The sequence below is a fragment of the Podarcis cretensis genome (assembly GCF_951804945.1).
Source record: "Podarcis cretensis genome assembly, chromosome: 2".
NCBI lineage: Eukaryota > Metazoa > Chordata > Lepidosauria > Squamata > Lacertidae > Podarcis > Podarcis cretensis.
The window spans coordinates 69,590,979-69,612,129 of NC_137171.1; the positions used below are offsets into that span (position 1 = coordinate 69,590,979).

The following is a 21,151-nucleotide window of genomic DNA, read 5'->3' on the forward strand; positions in this document are numbered from 1 at the left end:
GCTGCGCGCGGGGGGGGGGGGAGGTCTCGCGATACGTGTCTTGGAGAGAGGAGCATCTCGCGGGATCCACGAGAGGTCCGGGGGAAGGCGGGTACCTCGGGGGCGGCGACGCTGGGATAAGATGGCGGACGAAGCGGATAGCAACGGGGACGCTTCAGCCTTACCGGTGGGGAAGGAGGCAGGTGAGGCGGGGGCGCTTCTGTCATCTTCCTTCTGAGGGAGGCGGGGGTTTGCCTCCTCCTTACTCTGCCCCGCCCGGCTCTGCTTTACTGCGCTGCATCAGGAGCGTGGTGGGTGGGGCCTGTTGGCCTCTCTTCTCCCCACACACCCGCGTGTGGCTGACAGTGGCTACCGATTCTTTTGACCCACGGAGGCGGAGCGAGCGCCCCTTTAACTCTGCGTTCTTTCCGCCACCTCCAAGAAGTCCTCCGCTGCTCGTTTCGCAGCCTGAAGCTTCCGATTCCCATCGATCCTGGTTTTTAATATACACACACTCACAAAATGTAAGATTTTTTAGGCTAGGTCCTACAAAAGCTTGCATCTTACATATTCAGGTCTAGCCATCACTTCAGCTGCTTCAAGGCTTCAGTGTATGATCTTCGTGCTTATTGAGCGGGCGTAGAAGAATGTGTCGTCCTCCCCTTGCTAATGAAATCCTCGTTAAAGAGTGGCTTTAGATCTGGCTTCTCTGTCCCCTCACATGCCATTTGTTCCTTGCTCTTCTGTGTGATGTGAGGGAAGTGAACTTTCATGTCTGCTTTATGGGACAGTGTATGATTCACAGATTATGGTACATATGCACCTCTCCCCCTAGTATGTATGGTTTGAGAATGTGTGGCTGTGTGATTTCCTAAATCCCCTTGGCTTGTTTTTTTACGAATGGGATTAGATTTCTATCCTTCTAATGGGTTGGAAATACATACTCTCCTTTCTTCCTTAAACTTCCAGAGTGGTGTCTTAAAGAAATAACAAACTTTACAGTGTCCAAGTTCTGTGCCATACATTTCAGTTATTGATGTGCATGCAGTTCCCGTTCAGAACAATAAAATTTATGAACAGCAGCAAAATGTTCTTGTTGGGATGTGGGTGAGGGTTGATGAACCTAGGATGAGTGAGTACCGAGAGTACTGCAGAGAACTCTTGATTTACTGCAGCATTACTGTCTGCTGGTCTGCAACCTGTGTAATACGTGTTCTGTGGTCACAGTAAAGTTAGACAATTTGCAAGAAATTGAAAATGTTGGTGAAATAACAGGAAGGCATGAGAATGGGGGGGGGGGAGGATATGGAATGGAGGTTGGGTGTGCTTCCTCATCCCTTAATCACTGAAATCCTAACCCTGTGCTTTCTGAATCTTTGTCATTCAGTGACATGTAGGTTTCCCAGATTATGGACAGTGCAAATACTCAGCTTGCAAACTTTCTTCTGTTACATTATACTGTACTGCCTTGGACAGGACTCAAAAATCTGTGGCCTTCCAAATGTTGTTGTACTTCCAACTTCCATCAGCCCCAGTCAACTTGACCAATGGTCAGGTATGATGGGAGCTGGAATCCAACAACATCAGGAGGGCCACAGGTTCCCTATCCCTGCTTTCAATGCTGATTTTGTATTTTTATAGACCCATTTCCTTAAATGCAAGTCTCACTGGAGCATTCCCCCGGTCAGCTTCTTTTTAAATAGCTGTACAAATATATATTTAATGCAATATGGTGGTCTTAGGACAGCAGACTTACTCTCATTCACAATTGCTAAAATTTTTAGAAGCATTTTGTTTACTGTAGAAAAGGTGAAACAGGAGTCTCTGCCCAGCTGTTACAGGAAAACTACTGTTTATAATGTGCTCAAAGCTTTCCCCCCCTTAACTTTGTTCTGTTGTTACCATGTCCGGTTGTTAACCTTTTGGTAGAAATGTGTAGTGAGTACAGTTCTGTTTAAAGTTTGATGTTTCTTGTTAAGCCACCGTATGTCACTAGGCTGCAGAAAATACTTCGTGCTGTTAGCAATTGTCATATTTAATCATTACTAAACTGAATTACAACTTATTACTAAACTGAAAACTATGGAGAGACCTAGTCTGAATAGAGATTCTTGTCTCATCACACATGCTAAAGCTATTTTTGGTCATCTGCATACTACCCCTTGCTTTTTCCTGTAGGACTAATTGCAGTCATTAACAGTTGCCAACTTCTATTTCAGTGTATCTGAAGAAGTGTGCATGCACATGAAAGCTCATACCAATAACAAACTTAGTTGGTCTCTAAGTTGGCAGACCAACACGGCTACCTACCTGTAACTAGTCATCAACAGGTTTACCATACCCATTGAGTCAATCACCCATCTCCAGCTACCCTTCTGAGAAAAACACGACCCCACCCTCCCACTATATATAAGGGTCTGGTGACTTCTGTTTCAGTGTATCTGAAGAAGTGTGCATGCACATGAAAGCTTATACCCAGAACAAACTTAGTTGGTCTCTAAGGTGCTACTGGACAATTTTTTTATTTTTATTTCGAGAGTAATATTGGATATTTAAGTAATGCTAGATAGTGTGCTGAAAGTCAACTATTACAAGTTGTCTGTTTTATTAAATCAACTCTAACTTTTGACTGCCTCTGCAAGTAAGGTATTTCTTACAGCATAAATTCAAGATAAAAGCATCACTAACTGCTTGTTGGAATGATATTAACCTAGATTATATAAAATATATGAGTTTAGACTGAGTGTTACTTTAGAAGATGACCTTAATTTAGTAGTAATTTTTTTTACTTGGTTCCTCAAGACGTAAGAGTATACTTCTGTGTGAGATGGGGTGGTAGTGGAATAAACTTATTCAAGTTCTGTATATGCTATGCAAATAATGATAATGAGATTAAATGCACTTATGGATTCAGCAAAGGTGCCACAAGTCTTCTGTCACTAACCTTCCTAAGGATAACCTATTTGATACCAAGTTTTCCCTTTCATTTTTTTGTTTAGTGATTTAAAGCATTTTCACCACATACTTCAGCCAAACAGAGTCCCAAAGTGACTTCTAAATTAGTATTTTTTTTAAAAAAATGTCTTTGCCTTCAGACTTACAATCTAAAAGACACGAAAGGAGCTGGTCTCTCAGTGAAGTTGGTAAAATAGTTATGCTTCCCTTCTCTCCCTCTGCTGCTGCCTCTATGATTATGCAGAATGGGCTGGAAATCATTGAGGATATATGATTGAGAGTTTTTATCTGGGATGTATAGATGAGGCAGATAGTGGTGATGAGAGGCCTAATAGACAAAGTAAGAACTGACGAATTGCCAGCTCCAGATGGCAGCCACCTGAGAGTTCTCAAAGAACTCATATGTGAAGTTGCTGATCATCTAACAAAAATATGCAGCTTGTCCTTCACACCCAAGGACTGGAAAGTAGCCAATGTAACAACAGTTTTGAAAAAGGAACCCGTGAGGGGAGAATCTCGGAAATTGCAGAGCAGTTAGCTTAATGTCTGTACTGGGGAAACTTGCTAAAATAACCAAGCATATAGAAGAGCAAGCCTTACTGAAGCAGAGCCAGCATGGCTTCTGCAAGGGCCTGTCTCACAAATCTATTAGAGTTATTTGAGAGTGCATATGGATAGAGGTGGATATGGATATGGATAGAGGTGATCCAGTTAACATAGTATACTTGGATTTTCGAATCCATCAAAGAGTCCTGCATAAGTCAAAGAATAAGAGGATAGCTCCTCTAGTGGATCAGGAATTGGTTATGTTGCAGGAAGCAAAGAGTAGGAATAAATGGACAGCTCTCCAAATGGAGTGATGTAGAAAGTGGAGTCCTACAAGGTTCAGTATTGGGACTTGTGCTTTTTAACTTGTTAATAAACAATCTAGAGTTAAGAGTGAGCAGTGGGGTGGCCAGGTTTGCTGATGATACTAAGCTGTACTGGGTCATTTAAACAAAAATAGATCTTCTTCCCCTGATGTGCCTAATGGCAGTATTTGAAATGCACTTTGTCATGTCAATATAATGATTTTGAGGAGTTTGTAAAGTGAATGTAAGGGATGTGTTTTAAAGACAATTACAAATCAATCACAGCTGTGAAGGTTTTCTACCATCACTTTTGTATATTTCCAGTCTGCCTCTTACTCAGTGTGTAAATAGCAACGTCTTGCTTGTAAGATCATTGCCTAAGAGACCTGCATACATGCACACCACACTAACCAAGCTGCTGACCACAAAGTGATACTTATCATCTTGACACTGTTGAGGCACTAAGCATTGCAACTTTGGAAATGGAAAACAATTCCAGACATTCTGTGCGTCTCTAACTGAAAGACCCATTAGCCAATTGACTGTTTAGTTGAAGACTAATGAAAGCATTGGCATTGTACTTAAAATTGGGCATGGATCAATGGTAGGAAGAAATATCGAGCCTTTCTGTGTAGTGTTCTGTGCTGACTTAAACGACATTATTTACATGGTAAATCATTAATTGCAGCTGTTGGAAATGGTTTTATTCTGCAGCAGACTCCTGGCATGTCACTTAACAGTAGAGTTACTTCTGCCTTTGCATGATTCCTTATTGTTAGCCTGTCCTTTATGTAGCAGTGTGGAAATTGCTCAATCCTATACTTCATCCCTGATGTAAAGTATGCTATGCAGCATATCAAAGAAACAGTAGATATCTCATTCTTTGCTGTGTTATTACTAGATGATTCCCACCTTCTTTTCACCCTGCATTTTCACCCTTCTTTGAATGTGGGATAAGAAAAAAAACCTGCCTTAATGTATTTACATGTTTTAAATTATGTCTCCCCGATTGGGGAATTAGAATTGTCATTATCTGCCACAAGACCTTTAGTTAACCAGTGTTCAAAGTTGGTGCGAACATTTGTGTGATGCTGGCAAAACCCCTAAGAGGCGATATCTGGGCCCTTGGCAAAGTTTCCTTTTTTTTTAATATTGGTGTGATTGCTTTTTGCAGTGGATCGTATGATCAAAGAGAACAGCCACATCTTCACAGATGCCCATTGTAAAGTGTGTAGTGCAGTGCTCATTTCCGAGTCACAGAAGCTCGCTCATTATCAGGTATGCTTAAATCTACAGGCAGTTACTGAAATTTGCCCTGAGTGTGTGAGATTCCTGAGATGGTTATCTTGCTCTTCTATGCTGTTTCCTTCAGAGTAAGAAACATGCCAACAAAGTTCGTCGATACATGGCTATCCATGGTGAAGAGGAGGTCTGCTCAAGCAAGAAAATAAAGCTGGATACAAAGCAGGTAATGCCAGTCAGGCCAGAAATCCAAGGACAAGTAAAAGAATTTAATGCGCTAGAAAGTTTGGCAAATAGCGTTTCTTGGATTGTGGAATAATGCACCAGTGAGGATTTTGAAGATCAGACACTGTTTGCAAGAACAATCTATGCATTATTCTGCTTGGGCAAATGCACATTTAAACTTTGCCCACCTAATTGTATGTACCTGTACACTAAAAAAAGAAGAAGCTGAGTGCAAGGAGATAACTCATTCAGAAACCATTGGAAATAAAATGGTTATATGCTCTACTTATAATAAGCCCTTTTTATACTAAATTTATTTGAAAAGTAGAATTCAGCCATGGCGCACTATTGAGAATTCTGTTTGTAGTAACAGAAACTACTACCTGAATGGCAATTGTATCTTGCTACATAACATGTCTTGAACAGCTTTAATAGTCTTCTCTAGCTTCTTTCAGTGTGTTCAGTAAAGGATAGGATGAAGCTGAACAAAAGAAATTCCAGTTACTGAACTTGGAACACTTTGCTGATGAACTTTCATTCTGCCGCCCCAGTAAATTTTTTCATTCCTTCTTACAAACAGGAGGGCAGCAGTGAAGAAGACAGGAACAAATGCTGCTCCATCTGTAATATGACCTTTTCGTCGCCTGTTGTGGCTAACTCCCATTACCTAGGCAAGACCCATGCCAAGAATCTGAAGCTGAAGCAGCAACCTCCTAAAGCAGAAGGTACAGAGGAATTGTCTCCTGGTGCTGTGCTGAAAAGTCCAGGTCAGAATAGGCTCCTGGGTATCTATTGTACAAACACAGAAGAGTGAACCCTGCCAGAAGAGCCAGTGTGGTGTAGTGGTTAAGAGTGGTAGTCTCGTAATCTGGGGAACCGGGTTCGCTTCCCCGCTCCTCCACCTGCAGCTGCTGGGTGACCTTGGGCCAGTCACACTTCTCTGAAGTCTCTCAGCCCCACTCACCTCACAGAGTGTTTGTTGTGGGGGAGGAAGGGAAAGGAGAATGTTAGTCGCTTTGAGACTCCTGAAGGGGAGTGAAAGGCAGGATATCAAATCCAAACTCTTCTTCTTCTTCACATATATGATAATGAGGCAGACACTGAGGGAGTTCAAGAAAACATGTTTTCCAGTTGAAATTTTGCATTCTGGTGTGATTAATTTTCTTGATGATCCTGGTGGTCAAAGATAGATAGACATAATAAACATTACACCAAAATCTTTCTTTGTTATTTTTGATCACTGTATTGGTAGCTAATATTTATGTAGATGCCCACAGTAAGCTCATCCAAATCTTATGTAGAAAATAATTATTCTAAGTGGGATGCTTTGGCACAATTGAGATTATTGTGTTTGTTCTGATTACATGAAATTGTGCCTTAGACTTTTCTGATTGGATTTTCTTCATATGTTTTTGGGGGGGGGTTGATTTTACAGGAGCTGTACCTGCTCAGAAACAACCAGCTAATCCGCCTCCCACTACTATGCCCTCTAATGAAGAGAACCAAAACACTTCTGACCCAGACAAATTCTGCAGTCTCTGTCATGCCACATTCAATAATCCCCTGATGGCAAAACAACACTACGTGGGCAAGAAACACAAAAAGCAAGAGACCAAACTTAAGCTAATGGCACACTATGGGAGAAGCCCCGATGAACCTGCAGCTTCAACAGGTGAGTTTTTAACAGCAAGACTTTCCAGAATAAAGCGCTTGAAGAGTTGTAAAGGTTTGCAAATCCACAACTTGCCTTCTGTTGGAAATGCCCTGCATGAAAAACAAGCTCTCAAATAATTCACTACATTAGGTATACCAGTTGTAGAGGGAATGGGCTTGAATTGATCACTTCAGATGGGGACAGGCAGAAGTAGTCAGGAAAATCTTGGTTTGGGGTGGGAAAGGCTCCCAGCTCCCCACAAAATCCTGAACACGAGGAAGAACCTCCAGCCACACATGTGTACTTGTAAGGAGGGAGGTGGTTGAAACTTGGAAGGGTGAGAGGAAAATGCAGAGTGCTGGATGAATGTGAGTGAAGGTGAGACAGTGGAAGACTAGACAAGAATGTAGGAAGTCACAGCAAGGCATGACCAAGTTATGGGCAAGAGCTTTTGCTGAAGGGGCAAAGAGAAGGGCCCATATTTTTGTAATGTTGGAAAGGGAGAAGCGAGATGACTTGGAAATGGACCGACTTTGGGGGGCAAAAGTTGAAAAGAAAAGCAATGGTTTATGCTTGTGGGTGGTGACAGTGCCAGTTGAAAAAGCATGTGAATGGGGAAATAAGGGCTTCTGAAAAAGTACGAGAAGTTGTCCAGGTTATATTGAGAATTACCAGGTAGTTTGGAGGTGTTGGATTGAATGGAGAGCAGAGAATTGACAGTGTATTCTCTCTCTCTTTTTTTTTACTAGTCTGTCTACACCAGGCATAGGCAAACTGCCCTCCAGATGTTTCCTTTGCTAACAGGACCAGTGGTCAGGGATGATGGGAGTTGTAGTCCCAAAACATCTGGAGGGCCGAGTTTGCCTATGCCTGGTCTACACACTTTGAAAAGGAAACTTTCTGAATTACATGAGCATGGGAGGTAGGTGGGAGAAAGAGACAAAGCTTCACTGTGGCTCTGTGATAGTTAAACTGTAATCAGTAGGTCAAACAAAATACTGAAGACGTACAGTACTGCATATCCAGCAGAGAACATTTCTCCTTGGCTTTGGATAAAAATCCAGCTCCCAACATGACATAGTCGTTCACAACATGATTGTATTCAGTACAAAGAATATAGAAGACATCAACCATGGCAGTAAACAGTGCTATTACACCCATCATTTCCAACATAGTCACCTGTGTTGAAGAAACAGTATCTTTCAAAGTGCCTTTTTGATTAGGGCAAATGTTTGCATACATTGTGGATTTGACAGCCATCAAATGAAGCTGATGTATGGGAGGGAATTAATGTATTTTCAAAATTGCCTCAGCAAGGTAGTTAAGACTATGGAATTTAAATAAGTAACATCTTGGAAACATATGGTTTAACAAATGAGTCTGGGCTATCCAACCCCAAAGCTTGAACCATCTTCAAATGAGTCTGACAGTGCAAGCATTTGAAGTAGCTGAAGTTTTATTACATCACTTAAGTCAAGCCACAGTTGGTTGATTTGAAAAAAAAGTTGAATATTCAAAATATACATCTGTAGAAAACAATGAGAACCCGTTAAGGTTTGTGCAGTATCTCTCTGGATTAGGAAATGGAACCTTTATTACAGCTTGTCTCAAGCAATGATACGCAGTGCAAAGCATCCAAGAAATTTCTTTCAAAGTAGTGACTTAGCTATGCATTAGCTTTTGTTGAAAAAAAGATATTGTGATGGTATTAAGGTTCATTAACACAAAGTGGCATAATAACTGGAGCTCTCAACTGTGTGTTTTGAACATATACAAAAATTGTTCACTCTTAAAGGTTGCAGAATAAGCACCTAAAGATGAATACTGAATATATATGCCAGAAACCTTATTTATTTTTAAGTGCATTTAATTGGGAAAGTAATTCCCAAGTAAAAAGTAATTCTCAATTAAAAACAGCCTCTGCCTTTCAACTTTAATAATGCGTAGTGTGATTCTGTACAGAGTTGGATGTGAATAAGTTCCATGCCACAGAATAGACTGGCATGCACAACTTTGCACAGAGTAGGACTGAATAGGAACACAATGATTAGGAGTGGGGTATTTAATGTGCCAATGTGCTTTTCACATGCCTGGCAGATAGCAGGTGCAGAGAGGAGCAGTTCAGCAAAGGGTAGAAGCAGGGAGAGAGAACTGAAATGCAGAAGGAGAATTTGGTATCCAAATGAACACAAGCAGATTAAATAAATTTAATGTGAGTCAAAACTAAAAGGCTGAACTAAAATAGCCTCTCCATATGCAGGCTACCATACGGACTCACTGTTAAGACCATGTTCATGGAAGGCAATCTTACTGTGCCACAAATGATCACCACAGAATAAAGAAGAAGTGTGGGTGGGGTAATGTTTCAGAAGATAGAGGGCAAAAGTCAATTATGACAAGTCCTTGGATGCCCCTGTAAAAAGATGTTTCATCATTGCATATTTTCATTCTAGCAGCTCTGGGGATTTTGAAAGGTAGCTAGCATTACCAGGATGAGCATTTCTGAGTTTTGCCACCTAGCTTGAACTTTGCTCATCACAGCCCCCCCCCCCCCACCAGTCCTGCCCCCCTTTAGCTCCTTGATGCCTGTAATTTGGGGGCAGTGTTAGATAAGAACTTTTGTCTTAAAATATAATATATAACTTATAATAATATAACTTTATCGAGGTATTTGGAACCGTGGAGAGATTTGGTAGTTCTACATTTGTGCTGATGTTTTTATTGTGCACTATCCTCAGATACTTTTTGAGGGTGTTTAAAAAAAAAAGTTAAGAAAAGCAAAAAAAAATTGGGTGACATCTGGCTGCGTCAGAACAGATTTCCAATTGTGCAAATGGGACTTCTTCTACCTCTCCAGCCGCTGCACATCCCGGGAATCTCTTCCAGAGTGAGGGGGACCTCTGGAGGAGATTGGGGAGTACAGGGGACTGTGGGAGGGAGAAGAAGACACAGGGTTGACTATCCCCCATGTCCTGTTACAAAATCCAGGCAAACTAACATGCTCCTCAAACACATCCTGAAAAAGGGGGGAAATAAAGCAATGCATATTTAAGAGAGAGAGGGAAACATGGTCAGCAGAGTATGTAGAACAAATAATACGCAAACAATGTATGCATAGAGGGTAAGTTGCAGATCTAAATATTTTTTTAAAAAAATAGAAAAGTAATAATAACCTTTATTTAATATAGATCAAACCCAGGGGGAAACCCAGAACCAAAATCTTACCAAGGACCAGGGAACTTATCTATGGAAGGAGAGCACAAAAATACTCTTGGTAAGAATCAAAGGGGGGGAATAGATATACAAGAACATTGATACAGGCTATACTATTTTCAACAAATAGCTAAAATGATAATACAATAGCAGCAATGTTATAGGGCATGGAAGAAGTGGTGAAAGAGAAAAGAGAATTCCTAGGGACAGTGGAGAAAAGAAATAAATACGTTATAAAAAGCAAATGATATATGATCTCCAATTCAAAATTGCTTTGTTTGGAAACAAGCAGAAGCACTAGAAGAGTTGAATAGTAATGATAAATAAATAAATCCACTGGATTCTACCCGAATTAAGAGTCCTGGTTTTGACCTTCAGGGTTTTAAAAGGACTTAGATCAAGCTATCTTAAAGACCACCTCAAAACTTCTCAAGCTGAGCTCATTAGAGGTCCTGTTCTAGATGCCTCCACCTTCAGATGGATGGCTACTATAGGCAGGGATTTTTCCAGTTGAGCTCCTTCCTTAGAACCCCCTTTCCAAGGAGGCATAAATGGTATGCCCTCCCCTTCCAAAGGTCCCAAGACTGATCTTCCCTGGAAAAGTCCTTTGAGGAAAGTGCTCTGGGCTGTTGTTCTTCTTACTACTGCTAGCACTATTGATAATGTTAGGGAAACTTGTTTGTGATTATATCTTACATTGCAATTTTCTCTTGTTAGCTGATGTAGGGGCCTCTTGCTTGGCATAAATGTGAAACATACAAATGAAAAAAAATGCTGAATTCAAGAAGAAACAAACATTTGTATGATGTGGCTGTATTAGATGTATACAGTTGGTATATTGGTAAAGTACAAAAAGTACAAAAAACGTCCTTACTGAAGAAGAAAAAATAGCAGAGGATATGAATGATATTAATTACCAACCCATCACCCTAACATCCCAGTGCAGGTTACAACATTTAACCACAATATTTAAACAACGTGGGTCCTAAAAATATACACCTAAATTTTCAAAAGCCAGGGTAAAGAGGTGTGTCTTCAGCATTTGCTGAAAGCTGTATAATGATGGTACCCTCTGTGCCCCAGGAGCTCCACAACATATGGGCCACCACAGAGAAGGTCCTCTCCCAGGCCGCCACCCCCACTTGAAGTCTCCAAGTCATCTTCAAGGGCAGCCCCATGTAGAGTGCTTTGCAATAATCCCATCTTGAATTTAGGAAGCATGGAGTACAGTAGCCAGCTCATCTCTGTCTGAAAGGAGCTGTAGCCAGCAAACCAGCCAGTGCTGGACTACATGACTATATATGTTATACAAATATGACTACAATGCAGGATCATACAAACAGGCTTCCCCCTTATTTCCTTCCTCAGAAGCCCCATGCACCATTCAGAGCTGCTCTGGAGGGGTCCCCCAACCCTTTGGAGCAGTTTTGGGGGAGAAGGCAGGAAGAAGAAAGAAAGAGGAAGTCCTGTTGTTCAAGTGGGAAATCTGCTGCCCTCTTGCAAACAGATATCCTGTATATAAAGGCTGTGAAAATACTATTCAGTGTTAATGAAGCAGACCTTGGTATCAGTTGCTTGGTTACAGGGAAATTGCAGCAGAATGGTGTAGTTGCAAGGTAATCATCTTGCCCTTTCCCTCTCTGACAGCCTTTTAAGCCCCCTGAAAAGCCACTGTCAGTTGCTGGTAGGCACTCCTGAAATGCAGTAGGCTGTGGTGTGGTGAGCTGAAGGAGGAAAGGGTGGGTAGAGGCAGTGCCCCTTTCCCCCACTGCATTCAGAGTGTCCCCCAACCCATTTGTGTAGGTTTTCAGGAGGCCTAGAAGGCTGTTGATGAAAATCGCCGTACAATAACCACAGACAAATAGTGTGAATGAGTTTTTAATTTAGGGTACGCAGAAAGGCATAGTACTCCTCAATGGGGTTTGGCATTTCAAAATAAAACCAATCATCATCATCTGATTACCTTCACTTCTGTGGCACAACGTAGCAGGAATAAGAATTGTGTGTCATTTCAGTAAATTCAACTAAAACCCCAAATCTTCCTCCATCGAAAGACAGTGAAGTTTCACAGTTCTGCAACAGTATTGTTGTACCCATGCCCGTTTTTTGTTCATTTAGAAATCAGTAGATTTTTTTCATAGGCTAATAGTTCACCTTCTCTTCCAGTACATACAGAATGGATCCTTTGTTCTTGATGTTTGGCTGCTTGGGGGGGGGGATAATTCAGTGATGGGGGATCATTAGGAGAGGAATTGAAAAGTAAAAAATGTAAGTATCATAGTGCCTTTATATAAGTCTATGGTGTGATCACACTTGAAACACTGTGTACAGTAGTAGTCACTGCACGTCAGGAAAAATGTTGTAGATCTGGAAAAGGTGCAGAAAGAGGCATCCTGAATGATGAAAATCCCCTATTAGGAAGGATCACATTTGAGGTTTCTTAGCTTGGAAAAAAACGGTGGTGTGAGACCCATGAGCATAACCGAGGTGTATAATTTATGCATGGTATAGAGAAAGTGGATAGGAACACGTTTTCTCCCAGGGTCATCTAACGTTGAATGGTGGGAGATATTTCAAGTTTTATGTGTGTTGTTTTTTGTTGAAACCTTTAATGTATTTTGTTCCTCCTTGCTGAGAATGCTCCTCTTGAGTCTTTAGCAGTGTGATTGGTGAGCCAGTGTAGAGAAGCAGTGTCATGAATTCACCATAGTATGTTCAATCCTTTTGAGAAGAGTTTTCATCAGGCTGTTTACAATGTTTGGGTAAATAGGCCCTGATTAAGCCTTTAGTTGTTGTGTTTATGATAAATTGACTCCCCCTCTAGCTGACTAGAGAACTTTTTTTTACATTTCTCATGATCCTTGAGTGAGAAGACAGAAAATTCATTTTCTTGGTTTGGATTTATTTGATTCATTGAAATGGGAACAGGTGGGAGTTAAGTTAGAGGCCCCAAAAATGTTAGTTTTATTAAGATCTGGAACTGTCAACACTTGCAAATTAGAACTGAGAAAATTGTTCACAGAAATTGCTTAAAAATTATTTCCAGCTACGATAAGTTGGGGGAAGTGGAAGGATGCCTAAGACTGATGTCTGCTGTTTCATAGCCATACAGCATTAAGTAGCCACATCACACGCTTGTCGACTATGCCTCTGTGTGTGCTGCACCTCCTTTCATGTGGATGCCCATTTTGGCTCCTATATTCCACACAGGGTAGCATGGTAGACTAGTACTATGGAGGTGGGTTTACAGCAGGGGATTAGGCTTTTGCCAGTGAATGCCTTCCATCCATTAGCCTCAGCCAGCATGGTCAATGGTTAGGGTTGAGGAGAGCTGTAGTCCAAGAACCATCTGGAGGACACCACATTGGCCACCCTTGCCTAGACAAACTCAAAAAAATTCCTACAACCGCCGTGTAAAAAGTTGCTTTTCCTAACCATTGGGGAACAGATATTCCAACAGTGTTCAAGTTACTTACATAACTGCATTTCCTATAATTAAAACCCACTAAGAGAGAATGTTGGGGCTGTTGCAGCAAAGGAAATGGTAGTTACAGGCAAGAACACTTTAATATGCTTCCCAAGTGAGAATTCTGAGGCATCAGATGGTTACAATCTGCATTTCCAACCAAATTGATTCTACAAGTGGCTGATCCAGTTTCACAGTTAGGAACCGTTCTGGAATGTAGCCTTAACACCATTTTTCTCATCTAAGCAGATGTTTTGAGCCTTGGAATTCTCCATAGTGCACAGTTGCCATTATAATATACCCATTCTTCATTCTTTCCTGCAATGTGGCATCCATACTTGTGCAGTATTAGCATGAAGACACTGGTGTATTCCTTGCCTCTTAAATTCTCCTCTCACTGATACCAATCCCCTAGATGATAAAACAGACATACGTGTCTTTACTGGAGAACTATACTGAAGAAAATCCACCAACATAGCTTGAATACATTATATACCATACTTACAAAAGGTGGTTCAACAGTACAATCCTATGCATATCTACTCAGAACTGGATGTCAGTGTGTTCTTTGGGACTTAGTCCCATGCAAATTGGTTTAGGATTGCAGCCCCAGTAACTATAGATGACCTGAAGCAGATGAATCACAAAATGGAATACTACTGCATTATGAAACACATTGTGTCTCATTCTGTTTCTTTGCTTTAAAATATTCTACTTTTCTTCTGGTACAATTTAAGCATCAGAGCAAAAGGGACAAATATAGAAAATAAAATTGCAGTGGGAGTCCTGTGAAGAACAGGAGATCGGTGATCACATCTTCCTGTATTTCTGTTTTTACTTTTTCTAGAAGGGCACGTACTTGAAACTGTTGCAGCAAAACCAACAAAATGTATTGTTACACCTTAAAGGGTAACATTTATTAGTACATAAGCTTTTGAGAACTAGAGTGCTTGTGCCATATTAAATTTGTTATTCTTTAAGGTGCCCCAAGACACTTGAAATGGAATTCAGCATCACACTGTGCCGGTCATTTTGTCAGTGCAAGCATTTCTTGCCAAATGGAATAACCTCCTCTCTCTCCCTCCCTCCTTCCCTCCCACCACACCCTGTGTTGGCTATTTGCAGTATGGTAGCGCTGCAGAGAGCTTGCTGGGGAGACCATGCATTAAAAAGGGACTCAAAAATAACTTAAACAAGGTTTTAATAAAAAAAACAAAAACTCCTTATACACTAAATACATCAACAACAAACCAGACCCAACCACCAACCCATCCCCCAGGGTAATGGGAGAGCTAGGTGCTGCTCCTTATGTACTCTACCCAATTGCTGACACAGTTTAACCAATACAATTCAGCAGCACCTGCTATGTTTCACAGCTGTAAAGCTGGGTCTCGTTAGTTTGCTCTGGCCCTTGCTCTGGCCCCTTAAAGACATACACATCGAGTGGAACAATGATGAACCTTTACATTTAAAGAAACAATTCAACATTTCCCCTGCGGTTCATCATTGTGGAACAAAAACATAAAGCATATTTTGTACATGTTTTTCATGTGTAACCTTTGGAAGTGCTTTTGTAAAAATGTCCGCAATTTGATTGTCACCTGGAACATACTCAAATACAATCATTTCGTCAGCAATTAGTTTCTTTACAAATTGTAAACGTAACCTTAAGACTCTAGTGCGCTGCGTATTGGTCTCTGAACACACGATAGCAAGTCCGCTCTGGGAATCAAGGTAAACTTTTACTGATAGTGTTACTTGCATCTGTAGGTATGCAAAAACTTGCAGATACCATTCTACATCACGAGTGGCCTGAACGCATGCACATAATTCACACTCTGTTGTGGAGAGACAAATAATGGTTTGTGTCTGGGACTTCCATTCAAATGGACAAGCGTTATAACAAAACACCATACCAGACACACCCCTGCAAATATTTTGTTCCACTGCATGAGATGCATCACAGAAAATTTCAAAACCTTTGTCAATACATGTTGTAAACTGCAACCTATAATGTTTGGTATGTTTAAGGTACATTACCACTCTCTTAAGAGCAGAGAAACATTACGTAGTGGGCTTTTCCACAAATTTTGCCAGAAAGTGAAAAGCATAAGTTATATCTGGTCTTGAGATTCTTTGAATGAAATTTAGCTTGCCTATAGCAGAAAGATACAAAGTTTTGTTAGGAAATGGCTTATCTTCACCTGTAAAGGTGAAACCACACACCATAGGTGTTTCCTTCCCATTTGCATTTTCAAAACATAGCATTTCAACAAGATCATCAATTTTTGCAGTTTGATGAACCAGAAAAGACCCATTTTTGCCTTTCTCAATTTGCATGGATAAGTAATTTTTAGTTATACAGTGGTGCCTCGCAAGACGAAATTAATTCGTTCCGCAAGTTTTTTCATCTTGCGAGTTTTTCGTCTTGCGAAGCACGGTTTCCCATAGGAATGCATTGAAAATCAATCAATGCGTTCTTAAGGAAACCGCCTTCAGTCCAGGTCCGGGGACAGTCTGTCCCCCGACCTCTTCTGAAGGCTGGGGGGGGGACAAGGGCTTTTCTTCCCACCCCCAGCATTTTAAAAAACCCCGGGACAGCAGAGGACTTCTCCGCTGTCCCGGGGTTTTTTAAAATTCTGGCGGGTGGCAGCGCTGCCGCCCACCAGCATTTTAAGATCGCCCCGGACAGCGGACTTCTCCGCTGTCCCGGGGCGATTTTAAAGCCCCCGGGAAGGCAGGCGGGGGGGAGCAAAGACTTTCGCCCCCCGCCAGCCTTCAGAAGAGGTCCTGGACCTCTACTGAAGGCCGGCGGGGGGGCAAAAGTCTTTGCTCCCCCCTGCCTGCCTTCCCGGGAGAGCGGAGAAATGCAGCGCTTTCTCCGCTATCCCGGACGGCTTTTGAAGGCAGGCGGGCGGGAGCAAAGACTTTCGCCCCCCGCTGGCCTTCAGAAGAGGTCCAGGCCTAATACCTTCCATGTCATTTTCTTTATCTAACACACCCCCATGTATTGCAGCAGGTGAAAGATACCTGTGTATTTTTCCCCAGTGGGGCAAACAGCAGTTGGGGTAGAAACATTTAGATAATAAAAATGGTGTGAGGGAGAATTACCCAGCACCAGTGCTCTACTCAGATTTTGAAACTCCCTTCAGTAGTTGTCAGCAAAAATAGATATATTTGGAGATCTAATCATGGATCTCCCACATCTTCTGTAATTGACCCTGAGTCAGAGGAATGTTCTTGGAAACGTTGTTGATTAAGCTCACTGTGTGCTGAGAGATCATTTTACCATGCAACTTTAAAGTGGCAGCTTGGAGCTGGATAGCAATGCTTAGAGCAGTTGTGGAGAAGCTCTGGAACCATGAGCCTAATATGGGCCTAATTAGGCCCAGCAAGGTTCCCCCAAATCAAGCCCATCTGCCCCACACTTGACATCATATATGGCATCGGTTGTGGGGTAGGTACAGATGTGCACTCCTGGTTGATAAGCGGAGCTTGTATTTGACACCTTTTATATTTGGTGCCCAATGCAAGCCATGCTGTGGCTGATACCACTCAGCTCCTGAGTGGAGCCTATCTCTGCAAACTCTACTTTGGCAGGAATCTTCCCTTGCAGCCCAGTTTGAGTTCAAGCTAGGCTAGCAGGGGAAATCATGAGTCCCTCAAATTTTTCCTTTGAATTTTTGTCACCTGCTGTCATGATGACCTGCCATAGGATGGCCCTTTCCACCTGTCAAGTGACACATGGGGGAACTCACGATCCAGCTGTTTGGCTGGATCCTCTTGCTCTCCCCTGGCTTAGAACTCCTAGCATCATCTTTGGCTTAGTCACTGTGAACAACACTTCACAATTGGTAATTGACATTGGAGTGTTTGCTTCAGTGAATTTGGTCTCACACTTGTTTAACCCTGTCTTTCAGCTGGGAAGGGATATCCATGCGAAAGCTGTAACATAGTACTGAACTCCATAGAGCAGTACCAAGCTCACATCAGCGGCTTCAAACACAAGAACCAGTAAGTGTTTAAATATTCTTCTGTCTGTAGTAGCTACATTGTATAATCTGCCACTGAATAGGAAGCATTGTCTCGCATTTGGCTTATAGTCTGGATTTTTACCAAAAAAACTTCAGATTCATCTGCAGGCAGCTCTAATGTTTAAAAGGTCTATGTTGCTACTTATGTACTAAAGGTAATAAGCATTTTGGGGAAAGAGAGGTTTATGAGTCAAATGACACATTGCAGATTCTCCAAATGATGTTGCCTGGTGTGGATCTCCTTCACTTGGTCAGAACCAAATCGATGAAGCCATTTTGGCAACTGTAACCTCTTACTTGATTTGGGCCTTGTCCTAGCAGCCTTTCCATAGATGTGCTTCAGACATGTAGGGGTCAGCAGCCCTCTTGACTTCTCTTCCTATTCTGGTCATTAGCATCAAGTTCCTAGGTACCATACCCAGCATCTACTACTCAAAGTTCTGTTTTTTGTTGTTGTTGTTTTGTTTGTTTGTTTGTTTTTGTTTCACCTAAGCATTTTTAATTTTGATAGTTTGCAGAGAAATTTTGAAAAAAAAAACTTCCAGTATATGTCGCTGTCAAATGGGTACAGGTTTTCTTGGAGAACTCCATAAAGCAAAATATTTTTCATAGAACATGTCAAGTAGTGTGTTGCCTGTCTTTGGGACCATGGGGGTGGGGTGTTAGCAAGGAAAAATATTTTCTATTGTATCATTTTAACACAGAGATCTGCAGATTGTTCTATTATATTAATTTTGTTTTTGTGGGACCAGTCAAAGCACCATGGAATCGCCACAAAACATGAAGACTCACAGGGTATGGCATCAAAGAAATCTTATGACCTTTTCTGTATGGCATACGTTAAGCACTCGGGTGATGTTATATCCTGGTGGTGGCATTGGTCTTTCCAAGTCTGTGCAAGCACGTGGGTGCACTCAACTTGCTGGAGAAACTCTGTTTGCCAAATGTGCTGAACATGGGATTTGCATGGCATTTTACGTGACAAATAAGTTTTAGGGCTGTGGCTCTGTCTGTGCTGCAGCTTAGGCATTCTGCCAAAAGTGGACAGTACTGCCTTGTTGCATATAATCCTGTTAACTTTTAGCAGAAATCATCTGAAGATTTATAATTCTTTTCCGTTGGTATGAAGTTAAATCTACAGGTGAGGCCATTTTTGTATGCTAAAACTGCAGATCTTATCGGATTGCTATCCCCACCCATCACTCACTTGCAGGGTGTTTTATTGTGGTGAATGGGAAGTGGGATTTTTCAAGACAACTGGATTTTGCACAGTATTGGTCCAGCTTGAGATTCCACAATAAGCAGATGTTCATTTCCTGTACACTTTGCAGTGATAATTTTTGAAGCAGTTTCAATAATCTGTCCCATCTCTGTCTCAATCCACAGTATACCAGGAGGAATACCTGTTACAGCACGGTACCAGAAGCAGCTGTACACACGAGAGGAGACAACGGGCCCTGATGGCTACAGCTATTTTAGCCAAGACCTCTAGAGAGGAAGCTCCTGCGCTCTTTTTGGATTGCCGGTGGCCCAAAAGTGAACATCGCTTCTCAACCCACTACGGTTTTATTGTTCCTCTGGCTGAATGAAACCCTCCTATCCTGCAGTGTACAAGTTTAGCTGATTCAGAACTAACTATTGGCTAAAGGATCTAGAAGGGACAGATATACTAGTTGGCATTTGCAAAGACCTTTAGAATAGTTTTCATTGTGTAATCTCTTGCTGTAACGGCTGATGGGTGAGGTGGGAAGGAGTAATAGGAGTTGTGTCTGGCACAAGTAAGACTTGGCACCTACCAGTGTTCTATCTCAAGCCCATCCTTTCCCTCTGCCCAGAAGAAGCAGACGGGAGTTCAAACACCCACTACCAGCCAGAGAAGAGCAACTTTTGGAAGAAAGTTCATAATTCTTGGTTATGGGGTGCTTGTTAAATGTGAGGTGTGGAATGGGCATAATGGACAGACTGATGATCTCCTCCTTGCCTAGAAATGGGGTGTTACATCGCTGTGTTTGTCGTGCCCCTTTCTGAATTAACTGGGTTTGTGTGCAGAGTTTCTTAGGTCACCAATATGCCATTTGCATCCTTTTTGTAGTTCTGCAGATGTTGGTTCTGGAACATCTGGTAATCTGTTTAATAAAAAGCTGTTTCTGTTAGTAGTATGCATAATCTGCTTCAGAAAGGCAAGCAGAAGGAGGGCCTCCAAAAAAACTGCACTTCTCCCTCGGTTCCTGGCATACTTGTGGAAACTTGTGCTTTTGAGCCTCACTATGTACAGCTTTCTGTTGTGTTAAATGTTCATCAGAAATGTTTTTTTGGTATGATGGAAGGTTTCAAAAAATGTCCTTTTTCAGAACCTTAAAGCTTTTTAATTAATTTGTACAAAGGTTTAGCAAGGGTGAAAGAACAAGCAGCTATGGTCTGACTTTGAGGCAATTCTAAGCTGAAAAATAGTGCTTTGCATAGCATTGTGGGCCTTCCACTTGTGAACTTTGCAAGTCCAAGAACTAGTTTTCATCCATGTGAAACCATTTATCAGAGACAAGACATTCTTTCCTATTGCTTCCTCAGACTCGGAAAACAACATAGGTAGCAGCTGGGAATGCTGCTCGAGGCAAACTGACTATGCTTTGTTTGGACAGAGGTAAAATTAGTTTGCGTTTTGGTCATTTCCTTTTCCCTTGTATGGATATAAGATGGTAAGCTTGAAGTCTCCTAACATCTGAGTTTGTTTCAAGTCTGCCAGATGGCCTGTTTCCAAAACAATCAGTTGAAATGCTAATCTTATTTGTAAAAAAAACCACTCACATAAGCATAAAGGCAAGAGATGTGAGATACTCCTCTCTTGCCTAGCCCATCGTTAAACTGCTTTTCTACTTGTGTTCAAAACAGGATGTGGCTCTTTTTTCCTTAGTGCTTCTCCCTTCCTACCTAATTGCTTCAGTGTTATTGATCAAAATGGACATTCATTAAAATTGGACAGCTTGTACTCTTGAGTCTTGACTGACTACAGCTTTGGAGTCGTCCCTGCTTATAAGTTTGTTTAGCCCATGAGTCCCCATCATTAGCAGCAAACCAGTATTCTGTGTAGACATTTCAATTCTGTGTCTCATAGGGCCTCTCATTCTTCATTACATTCCTGACCTCATCTTCTGGGTGGCAGTTATTTTTGGAACCTAGGTATGGGAGATGGACTGTCCTGTCCTCTACCTTATCTGGTGGCTTTCATTGTGATTTTGCTCCCCTTTCCATTCTGACTACAGGAGTGGGGCAGGGTATTGACTGGAGACACACACTTTCTCTCCTTTCTGATAGCCTCTGTGCCTCCATCTGCAGTATTGCTCCAATGGAAATGAGTGAATATTGCTACTGGTATTTACACTTAACATGCAACTCCTCTTAGATATGTCTGTGTACTCAGTCTGTACCACCCTAGAACACTTAAGAGAGTCTTCGTCTGTGCTTTCCCAGCAGTATTGTTAGTCAGGGTAAGGTTCACGTCAGACCACACCAGCGGTGCATCTTCTTGCATTCC

The 21,151-nt window shown here is 41.7% G+C and overlaps 1 protein-coding gene across 8 annotated transcripts; it reads left to right on the forward strand.

The window, feature by feature from the left end:
* The first annotated feature begins 30 nt into the window (after nucleotides 1-30).
* Nucleotides 31-20,605, forward strand: ZNF346 (zinc finger protein 346). 8 transcript variants are annotated; one of them, XR_013836522.1, is made up of 9 exons: nucleotides 31-182; nucleotides 4,960-5,063; nucleotides 5,158-5,253; nucleotides 5,833-6,019; nucleotides 6,688-6,924; nucleotides 10,095-10,180; nucleotides 17,506-17,599; nucleotides 18,372-18,414; nucleotides 19,006-19,101. XR_013836522.1 is itself a non-coding variant. In XM_079968317.1 (8 exons), the coding sequence occupies exons 1-8, from the start codon at nucleotides 122-124 to the stop codon at nucleotides 19,078-19,080; spliced, it is 897 nt and encodes a 298-aa protein (XP_079824443.1). In that variant the 5' UTR covers nucleotides 31-121; the 3' UTR covers nucleotides 19,081-20,605. The 8 variants fall into 8 exon arrangements, 6 of the variants coding, with proteins under 6 accessions (XP_079824443.1, XP_079824445.1, XP_079824444.1 ...); XR_013836521.1 differs by lacking the exon at nucleotides 18,372-18,414 and having other exon boundaries at nucleotides 19,006-20,605; XM_079968317.1 differs by lacking the exon at nucleotides 10,095-10,180 and having other exon boundaries at nucleotides 19,006-20,605.
* The last annotated feature ends 546 nt before the right edge of the window (nucleotides 20,606-21,151 follow it).